Raw genomic sequence first — 11,222 nt, 5'->3', positions numbered from 1 at the left:
CTTAACAGTAGAAGAAAGGGAATGTGAAGAACATTTTGCAGTGACGCATCGAAGACTTAATGGTCGATATGAAGTTAGCCTACCGTTTAAGACCAATAACTCTGACCTTGGCTATTCTCGTGATATAGCAGTAAAACGACTTCATCAACAAGAGAGAAAGTTTGTACGGTGGCCTGGCTATCAGGAACAATATTGCAGGTTTATGGCAGAATATTTAGAACTCGGTCACATGGAAGCTATTTCACCAAGTTAAGACAGTGTGTTCCCAACGACAAGTTGATAACTTCCTCACCATGCCGTTTTAAAGGAGAGTAGCACAACTACTAAACTGAATGTAATGTTCGAAGCTAGTGCAAAAACCACGACAGGTGTGTCACTGAATGAAACTCTCATGGTCGGTCCAAGATTGCAAGAGGATCTCACGTCAATTGTGCTGCGTTTCCGAACTCACCCGGTGGCCCTATGTGCAGACGCAAAAATGATGTTCAGGCAAATTCGCGTAAAGCAAGAAGACGCAAACTTTCAACGCATTGTGTGGAGATCGGATCGGAAACAGCCTATTCAAGACTACAGGTTGCTCACAGTCACATATGGAACCGCATGTGCACCATTCGTACCTACAAAATGTCTCCAGCAGCTGGCCGTCGACGAAGGACACAACTTCCCGTTAGCATCACCAGTTGAGCTTAACGATTTCTACATGGATGATTGTCTAACTGGCAGTAATTCGCTGACAGAAGTAATCCTCCTACAGTCACAACTAGTACAACTGTTAAAAAAGAGAGGGTTTGAATTGCGCAAGTGGGCGAGTAATAAACCAAGTGTTTTAGAGTCCATTCCAAATAATTTAAGAGAAACAAACGCGAATGATCCTTGGGACGATAATGATGCTATCAAGGCATTAGGAGTGCAGTGGTGTCCGTCTCAATATATATTCTGCTTCAAAATCACCGTATCAAAGACTCGTCATAGTGTTAGGAAGAGACAGTTATTGTCTGACTTGGCCAAACTATTTGATCCATTAGGGTGGCTAGCTCGTACTACCATAAAGGCCAAACTCCTCATGCAAAAATCTGGCAGCTAGGAATTGACTGCGATGACCCTCTTCCAAGCAACTTCATCAATCAATGGCATGACTATTGCGATGAACTTCCACTGCTACAGGAAGTGAGAATCCAAAGATGTGCCATTCCACACGATAAAAGGAAAGTCCATCTCGTTGGGTTCTGGGACGCGTCAGACGCTGCGTATGCTGGTGTAGTGTATGTGAGATGTGTGCGAAATGACGGAAGCATTACCGTGAACATGCTAAGTACAAAAACAAAGCTGGCCTCTATCAAAAGACAAACGCTGCCACGTCTTGAACTATTTGCCGCAGTGCTCCTCGTGAAAGTAATGAGTTTGTGTCTCTATTCCTTAAGGTCCAAATAGTCAGCACGAGTGCCTATTCTGATTCGACGGTAGCCCTTGCTTGGATTGCGTCATGCCCAAGTAGATGGAAAAGATTTGTAGTAAATCGAGTAAGTGAAGTGCAACAACGAAGTAACATCAAGTAGTGTCACGTGAAGAGTGAGACCAATCCTGCAGACTGTGCGAGTCGTGGTGTTAGACCGTCCGAGCTGATCAATTATTGATTGTGGTGAACAGGTCCAGAGTGGTTAGCAGCAGAAACAGTGCCAGCTGTAGAGGTTAACGATGAGACCTCAGATGCAGTGATTGTTGAACAAAAGACGTCGGTTGCTACAATGCACGTCAAGGCAGATATTAGCCTTCTCTCAAACTACTCTTCGATAGCAACATTAAATCGTGAGACAGCTTGGTGCAAATGTTTTATAAATAATTTAAGGAATAAACCTGACGCAAGGCTACACGGTCCCTTGACGGCGAGTAAGTTAGAGGAAGCATTGTTTTGCTGGATTCGATTAGTACAAGTGGAGGAACTTTCTGTAGAGCTGAAATGTCTTAAGGAAAACGGTGACGTACCAGCACAAAGTAAATTATTTTGTCTGCATCCTTCCATAGACAATAAAGGTCTGCTTAGGGCGAAAACATCTGACGGACTCTGCATTGTTGTTTACTAAATACTATTCGTGTTTATATCCGCGATAAATCTTCCTACCTGCAGGCACATAGCCAGGATTTCGTAAAGGAGGTTCCGTGACTTGAAATACTGTGGTCATCATACGATACATATATTGGTTCGTTTAGCTAAGATTTGGTAATGGGGGATGACATGAAATATTGTGAAAAATGAAATGAAATGAAATTTTTGAGTTTTACGTCCCACGATTACACCGGCTAGACTAAAGGAGACATTGATGATGAGATATGAATGAAATGGTGAAAATGAAGAATGTGAGAGGAAACGGGAGAACCCTGAGGAAAACCACGCGCACGGTGTTTGTCCACCACAAAATTTTCACTTGTCGGGAGCAGGGTTTGAACCCGGTACCCAATGCAGGAGAGGTAAACGCTCTACCACTGAGCCATCGCGGCTCCATAAATTATTGTGGTTAACACACAAGAATCAATCTAAACTAGTTTACTGGCAACATATATTGGTTTGTTAGGACAATAAAAAGAGGATATGTTAGTATTTTATTAACAAACTATGAAGAAATAGCGAGTATAAGAAAAAGATCTTGAAAAAAGAGTATAGAAAAAGAAATTTGCATTCCTTCCTTTTTTCATTCAAATATAACAATTTTCAATATGACCTCAACTATACATTCCACTATTTTGGAAAGTGCATATCCACTATTATAAAAAATACCGGCACATATTTAATATTGCATTGTAAAATATTTTACAGTATCTACGCGTCTTTCTCTGTTCAATAAAATGTTAACAGAACTTTCTTTCGCCGTAACCTCTTTGTTTTCATTAGTCCGTCTACTACTCTCTGTTCCAGGTGACAGGTTAAAGGAGCAATAGAAAACTGTTTCTGAAATAACATGTTTGATACTGCAGAGAAACGATGATGAAAACTTATGATAAAAAATGTCCACACTGTTACGGAACAGCACTATGCTTTCGAAAGCTTGAAATTTCCCTCACTAGTAGCAGAAATTCTGAGAACTCCGTAACTTTACTAGAAATTTCAAATTCCCTGACTTTGCTGGGATATCCCGCTCATTCGCCACCATCTATTGCAAGTAATACAAATCTCCTCATAAGAAAGAGTAACCAAAAGCTTACTATAGCTCTTCATTTTTAACGCTGATTCTTCTTTCAATCGTTTATTTTTGTTTCATCCCTCCTTATTTTTTCATTTCTGGTTTCGAAGGGGGATGCGGATCCCCTAGATCCTCGTTTGCTACGTGCTTACTACTAGCAATAAAACCTTAACTTACATGTGCATAACATTCACGCGTTAGCTATGCAGTAGATAAGGTGTTTACACGGAGCTAATTCTTGATGGAGAAGCTAAGTAACGTGTCCTGTCGCAGATAATCTATCATATATTTCCATGCCATATCCGATTAAACTTACCGTTAAACCAACTACTGTGTCCCTATTAAACAGTATTTTTCAGTTATGTTTGGAATTTAATTTAATTCATTGAGTCATGTCATACAATCTACGACCGTTTTTGCTCTGTAGTGATCAACGTTAAAACCGGAAGTGGTTGATTTCTGCTACTTCCTGTTTGAATAGAAGGTTCACAAATAAGATGGCACCTACGCTTTCTCTTATCATTTCTATGTAGGCCAATAATAAAACCAGAAGTTGTAGCGGATTTTTATTACTTCCGGTTTTAGTAAAGAGTTAGGGATGGAGATGAATGCATTCTTGAGACTCTCGATTGCAGGGAACCGCTTCTATCTATCTATTACAGTTTTTGCTCTTTAGTGATTAACATTGAAACTGGAAATGGTTGATTTATATTTAATCTCAGAATACAAAGTTTAAAATATGGATTTGGTACACCGGACGGTGTAGCCTGTATATATTTAGATAACCTGATGGGTTAAATTCAAAAATAATGTTTTTGACGTGTAAGGCCGTTTAACGTAGAACTCCATTGAAATTTCGAATTCATCGAGTCCCTCGATCAGAACTCTCTTCACTCCTACACAGAGAAAAGATAACGTAGGTGAAGTACGTATAAACGTAGGTTACATGCGTAAATCCTGTAGATTTTTGAACTTAACGTAAGGATATATTCCATAACATACTCAAACAAAACCTATATTTCTGAAAAGGTGTGTTTTATAATACTTTTGTTATAAGTGTTCCGTCTATACGTACTTTCCGTATGAAAGAAAGAACTTTAAAGATGAAGGTATATAACATACAGCTGAAGTATGTAACATACGTATAAATAGTAATATACGGAAAACTGATAGATGTCAGACATTCTGTAGCGACATGATGTAACGGAGAAAAAGGCTGTACATGTGTAGCATATGGATAATGTGTGCTCCGTACAGATTTCCGTACTAACCATATGGATCCGTATATTTAGACAATGTATCGCTGTCCGGATAAGTATTTCTTCTCAGTGTATTGTCACTTCAATAGACTGGCCACCCACTAGCACCGGCGCTAATCTCGGGGGAATAGGGGCGTGTCCCTCCAATCTTAGAACTCGGGGGACTGTACCCCCAATAATCCGATTTGAAATGTGATTTTGGTAGGAAAATTGATGATTTGTATCCGATTGGCACGAAATAAACTGAGATGAAATTGGTGTCCCTCCAGAATAAGCCTCAACTCTGCCTGCCTCCCAATGTTGAAGCCTACTCTGCTCCCTGATCCTCAACAGGATTGTTTTTTCAACTTCCCAAAAATATTGAGCATCATTTAAAAAAGGAAACGGTTTTACTTGTCCCCCTCCCCAATGTTGAAGACAGATTTGCCCACTAGTCATTCAAAAGCCATATTTAATCAACCGGATGTATGAAATTATGATGCTACAATTTGAAGAAAGATCTCAGATGGTCAAAAGAGATTTTCATTGCGTTACTCATTCCATCATGACTAAGACTGATGCATGTCAAAGAGTTAGTAGAGTGATCTGACATTTTTGAACCAGACTGTACAAGACGAAATTAGTGATTGAACAAATAAATTCAGACTCAATAATATTGTATCCTACTGTCCTTAGGTTGAACACGTTCTTAACTTGCTTTTACTGTAAGCGGACTTTGCCTGAAATTTGAATACTTTTTTTGTTTTTACTTTGAAAAGTAGTTTGCTTCAGTAGTATCTTATTTTGTATATTTCTGAATATTAAAAATATTTTACGTTTAATATTTTAAAAAGAAATGTTGTGATAATTAGTAAGGAGACTGTTATGTTTTTTTTTTAATTAGTTGACTATTATGCTTGTTCTGTAAGAAAAGTTAAATTATATGAGCGTTGTGCCTCAACCTATTTTCTCATTTGAGGGAGCAAATGACTGAATAATATAGTACTTCAATAACATGTAAAGAAGAAGTAACTTCTAATAAACATTTCGTGTGGGAGACAGAACAACACGAGGAAAGGGAGAAAGAGAAAAACAATTCAATTGTTGTTTTCCGTGCGAGCAGCAGCCAGTGTTACTGCGCTGTTGTCAAATTTAAATAATCAAAGTCCACTACAAATTGAAACGAGATATCTATAAAACTGCTCAGTCATTTTCTCGAGATTTCTCGTTGAAACACTTATTCAAAATTACAATGTTTTACGTTCAATAGTTCCTGAAAGAATCATGACCAAATTTTACAGGCTTTTAGACAGGGAGAAACTCAGCACGCTCCAAGGATTAGAGAATGCCTTAACCTATAATCATATACACGACACCAAAATTGCATTACCACCTCCAATTATCCTTTTCCTGCAATGCCAGGCAACCCAAAAATCTCGGTAGTTGGGGTGGTTGCGAATTCGAAATGCGTTGGACCAAACCACAATTTTGTAACAAATATATCAGTGTGGCAAACTGCAAATAAGAGAATAAACACAATTGTTAAAATTGTCATTAACAATTTTATTATTGTGACGGATGACATCAAAAGTTACAAAATGATCTTACTTAAGCAGTTCAAAGAAGACGAAAGGCAAAAAACAGATATCAAATCAAAGCCTTTAACTCTCCCCACCCCCAAAAAAAAGAATCTCGTAAAAAAAAGTTTAGAACATAAAGTTTTAATGTGAAAGCCCCACTTTAATGTAAAGGTTGACACCCGAAAGGCAAGAAGTGAACCAAAGAAAATGAAATTCTGCACAGATATTGCAGACGTAAAAGGAGGGAATTCGACTTTAGTATTTTTCCAGAAAAAAAAATCGGTTGGGTGGCGCACGAACCCCTCGCAATCTTTGATCACGAAAAATCAAATGTACTTGTAACAGTATGTCTTATATGTATAAAGAACATGACGAATTGCAAAGAAATTTTTGTGTGCACAATACGCGGAAAATAAAGGAATATGAGCTTTTTTTTAAATTTCTGCGAAAAAACGGCTTTTGGGGCAAAAGCCTCCATGAAAAATTTTGAAACTTAACGCTCGAAAGGAAAGAAGAAGTGAACCTAAGTGAATGAAATTATGCATAGATATTGCAGACGTAAAATGAGGATACCAGTTTGGTATTTTCCTCCAAAAAACGGTTGGGTGGGGCACGGACCCCTCCCAACCTTTGATCAGGAAAAATAAAATGTGCTGGTAACAGTACGTCAGATGTGTGTAAAGGACATAAAGAATTTCAAAGAATATTTTGTATTGACAATATGCAAAAAATAAAGGAAAAGGGTTTATTTTTTACTTTCTGCGGAAAAACGGTTTTAGGGGCAAAAACTCAAACACTAAATTTTGAACGTTGACGCCCGAAAGGCAAAGGGCAGTGAACCGAAGTGAATGAAATTGTGCACAGACATTGTAAACATAAAATCAGGGAATCCGCGTTTCGTATTTTCCTAGAAAAAACGGTTGGGTGGGGCACCGACCCCTCGAAAACTTTGATCACAGAAAGTGAAATATGCCAGTAACAGTATGTCTGATGTGTGTAAAAGACATGAAGTATTGAAACGAAAATACGCAAAAATAAAGGAATATCGGTTTTTCTATGTTCTGCGGAAAAGCGGCATTAGGGGGCAAAGGCTCCCAACTAATTATTTGAAAATTGGCGCCGGAAAGGCAAAAGAAGTGAACCGATTGAATGAAATTATGCACAGATGTTGTAGAAATAAAATTAGAGAATAAGGGTTTCGTATTTTTGTGAAAAAAAGGTTGGGTGGGGCACTAACCCCTCGAAACCTTTGATCACGAAAAATCAAGAGTGCTATTAACAGTATGTCAGATGTGTGTAAAGGACATGAAGAATTACAATGAAACTTTTTGTATGGGCAAGACGCAAAAAATAAAGGAACACGGGTTTCTTTATGTTCTTCGCAAAGACGTTTTTAGGGGGCAAAAGAACTCAGTCAGAAATTTTGAAATTTGAATGCGGAAATTCAAGAAGAAGTGAACCAAATTGAAAGAAATTTTGCACAGATATTCTAGACATAAAATGGGGGAATACGGGTTTAGTATTTCTCTGGAAAAAACGGTTCGGTGGGGCACTAAACCCTCCAAAACATTTGATCACGAAATATCAAAAGTGCTAGTACCAGTATCTGAGATGTGTCTAAAGGACACGAAGAATTGCAACAAAACTTTATATATGGACAAATCGCAAAAAATAAATGAATATTGTTTCTTATGTTCTGCGGAAAAACGGTTTTAGAGGGCAAAAGTTCCCAATCAAAATTTTGGAATTTACGCCCGAAAGGCAGAAGGAAACCGAAGTGAATGAAAATTTGCACAGATATTGCAGACCTAAAATGAGGATACGCGTTTCGTATTTTAGTGTTTCTGCCATTAGAAAACAGTGCAAGAAGAATGGTTGCAACATCAGTTTAAGTGGAGTAAAATATGTTGTTAAAAAGTATAAGGGCAACGAAGCTCCAGCATATGGATCACCAACGAATTTGCCTAGGAAACGGGAATGCACCAAGACCACGTCCAACACGCCCACTTTATTCTCTCTTCCTTAGAAAACAGTTCAGAAGAATGGTTGCAACATCAGTTTAAGTTGAATAAAAATGTTATTAAAAAGTACAAGGGCAAAAAAGCTTCTCTATTTGGATCACCAACGAAATTGCCTAGGAAGCGGGAATGCACCAAGGCAGCCTCCACCATGCAGAGAAAATTTCGCAAAATGGCTACCCAAGAAAATCTGCCAACACAAAGTGTATGGCTAATCGTCTTGACGAGTCTTTGGGGACTGTGAGCCGGACGTTATACCATCATCTCAAGATGAAAAATGTCATGAAAGCTCGCGGCCATCCTCTCACGGATGCCCACCAAAAGGAACGGAAGTGTAACGCCCGGAAGCTGTACGAACAGCATCTGGCAAAACAAAGGTGGATGTACGTCGTAACGCTAGATAAAGCATACATTTACCTTTGCGACTGCGATAATCCGAGAGCCATCATGTACAGAGAGAAAGGCCCCAAGAAGTTCAGAAAGTGGGTCCGTGTCTGTAAAGAATCTTTTCCAACAGGGTTCATGGTCATTACTGGCTACTGTTACTGAGGTAAACTGAAGATTCGTAAGGTGGCGAAGAACTGCAATATAAATTCGCAGTATTTTCATTAACAGATCATGCGGCCAATCTACGAACATGAGATTCCAGCAATGTACGGAAATGACGCCAATCTGGTGCGCATTCATATGGACAAGGCCTCATCACATAACTCAGAATCGTCCCTCGCATTCCACAGGGAAATGGAGGAGGCAAGTGGTATGCAGGTGATATCTTTCAGTGAGGTACCTGTTAAATCTCCAGATGCAAGTCCTATGGACTATTGTGGATTTGGAACTGTGGAAAGCTGTGAAAAGGGAATTGAACAAAATTACCCTCACAGTTCTTCAGGAAAGCCTATTACAGTGGAAATTACGCTGTCGGGCTATTGTTAGGAACCAAGGAAAACACATTGAGTAGTTACGGACCTATTCGTTTTTTCACGAAGCTTTGCAGCTCTTGTAAACAACGCAGACGGCAGTGTGTAAATGTTGCCAACTAACAGACTAAAAAGTTTATAGAAAACCTCGAGCTAACAAATTAAGAAACAAACCGAAGAGCGGGAGATTGAAAATGAAATGGCATGGACTTCTGATAGATTACCAAGATGCATTTTCTCTCTTCTGGATCTTTGAAGCAGCACATAAATATAGACACAGAACACTAGGAAGCATGGGTGCCCGCAGCGGGGAAGGGGCAAAGGGGATGTTGCCTCCCTGGGTTTTGAAAGGTTTTTGGAAGTGCATGTCAAGACATACTAATTTGCTTACTTAAATGTTATAACACTTAATATATTCATATTAAATAATATAGTATAATAGTAAATACAATTCTGTATCTGGTATTATAGATTATTTACTGTAGTTAATAAGCATACGCGCGTAAATAACTTGTTTTACTTGATGTATTATGTGCCCTCGTGTATCAAAATATTGTGTGTTCGCGACTGAGTTTGTGTGACGGTCTTTTGTCCCCCCCTCGTGGAATCAGTATTTTACCTCCTGGAAAAAGTCCTGCGGACGTCCATGCCTGGAAGCCGGGCTGAACAATCTCTTAAATTTTCCCTGTAACTGCAAATCATGGTTAATCGTGGTTGACCATAAATCTTCGTCCTCTGTATATCAGGGAGTTCGCATGGTTCAAAATATTCAATCTATCACTACTAAATTTTATTTAGCCTGACCATAGCGTCAAGGGATAACATGGAGAATTAGAATCAGAGCTGTTGGATCTTACTATGTTCTCTAGTCTTTGTTGTCTTACTATATTTATTAGCTTGACTAGCAGATGTACTAAAACATATGCTCTTTTACCCCCATCCATTTCAAAACTGTGTTTCGGATCACTACGTGACTCTCAAGTAGAGGCAAGAGAACATGTGGATAATTGTTCGTTAAAAAAAAAAAAAGCGAAAGAGAGTATTTATTGAATGGATTACAATTTTAGTATCCCTTGAAGATTTTTTCAGATATTTTGTTACTCCTGAGAACGGACAATCATTCTTACGATTTTTAAATGTTCATTTAACCCTTAACGTGCCAAGCCTAACTCGTCAACGGTGTTTACCAAGCTGGGGTCTTCTGGGGACCCCAAGTATTATTTTAATATCTCAACATAGTATTGCAACTCAAATTATTATTTCTTGGATGTCTAAAAGCATACCTAAGTTAAATGAGCATTGTTGACATCAAATATTATGTTTACTTGAGCAATATTCAGTTTTTCGTACAATTATATAATTTTTTGTTCGTAAATCTGAAATACAAGTTTAACAATGGAGCTTTTACATTTTCAAGTGTGTTTTTATTTTTTGTATTTTTTTAACGAACGCATCGTTGATCTAATTATGTAATAGATAATATATCCCAAACGGATGCAGGACACACATACAAATCCAGAATAAATTGATTATTATAGTTGCAGGAGTATCACCAAATATCGCCCTCTGGGGTTCCTAGAGGACCCCGCTTGGTATGTTAAGAGTTAAACCCGATCGTTTCTTTTAATCGATATGCGAATTATAACCAGGGGTAAGAGTGGGGGAACGCGGGAGAACGCCATTCCCGACCCCGGAAAAATATGTACGACGTCCCCCAGTTCCTAAGAAATTAAAATGGGCAAGGATAGGCGGGGGGACGGCGTGACGTTATGCCGCTTGCTACCGTACCCCTACCTTTTTAGATCCACTTTTACCCCTGATTATAACATACAGAATTAACATCAGACGTTACGCTACTTCGAATCGGTGAAATTGCTTTTATCTTTATTTCTTACTTATCTTTAAAATAATAGGCCTACAACTTTTTATATCCAATGAAAGGTTCTCCAATTATCTGAAGTATAACTAACTAACTAACTAACTCTATGGCCTATGGAACCCGGAGGTTCAGTGCCGCGTTCACAAAAGCTCTCCACTGACTTCTATCCTTAGCTAATTGCATCCAGTTTCTACTTTGTATTCCTATCTCTGCGAGATCCATCTTAATATTGTCCTCCCATCTGCGCCTAGGTCTTCCTAATGGTCGTTTTCCTATGGGTCTACCAGTCAAGACTTTGAAAGCGTTTCTACTTTCTTCCATTCTAGCTACATGACCTGCCCACCTAAGCCTCCTAGACTTGACGACCCTAACAATGTTGGGTAAATCGTATAAACTATGTAGTTCCTCGTTATG

At 38.7% G+C, this 11,222-nt stretch overlaps 1 protein-coding gene across 1 annotated transcript; it reads left to right on the top strand.

Annotated features, from left to right (window-relative positions):
- Positions 1–337: 337 nt before the first annotated feature.
- On the top strand, positions 338–1,084 carry LOC145685028 (uncharacterized). The gene has a single exon (XM_081757370.1). It carries the CDS (start codon positions 338–340, stop codon positions 1,082–1,084), a length of 747 nt encoding a protein of 248 aa, XP_081613496.1.
- The last annotated feature ends 10,138 nt before the right edge of the window (positions 1,085–11,222 follow it).

This window comes from Thermobia domestica, chromosome 5 (genome assembly GCF_964235325.1).
Source record: "Thermobia domestica chromosome 5, izTheDome1.hap1.1, whole genome shotgun sequence".
NCBI lineage: Eukaryota > Metazoa > Arthropoda > Insecta > Zygentoma > Lepismatidae > Thermobia > Thermobia domestica.
Note: the sequence above shows the minus strand (reverse complement) of the source record. Positions and strands in the feature narration are given on the sequence as shown.

Excerpts from the sequence above, each read along its gene's own strand:
- LOC145685028 (XM_081757370.1), top strand. The coding sequence starts at position 338 with ATGTTCGAAGCTAGTGCAAAAACCACGACAGGTGTGTCACTGAATGAA.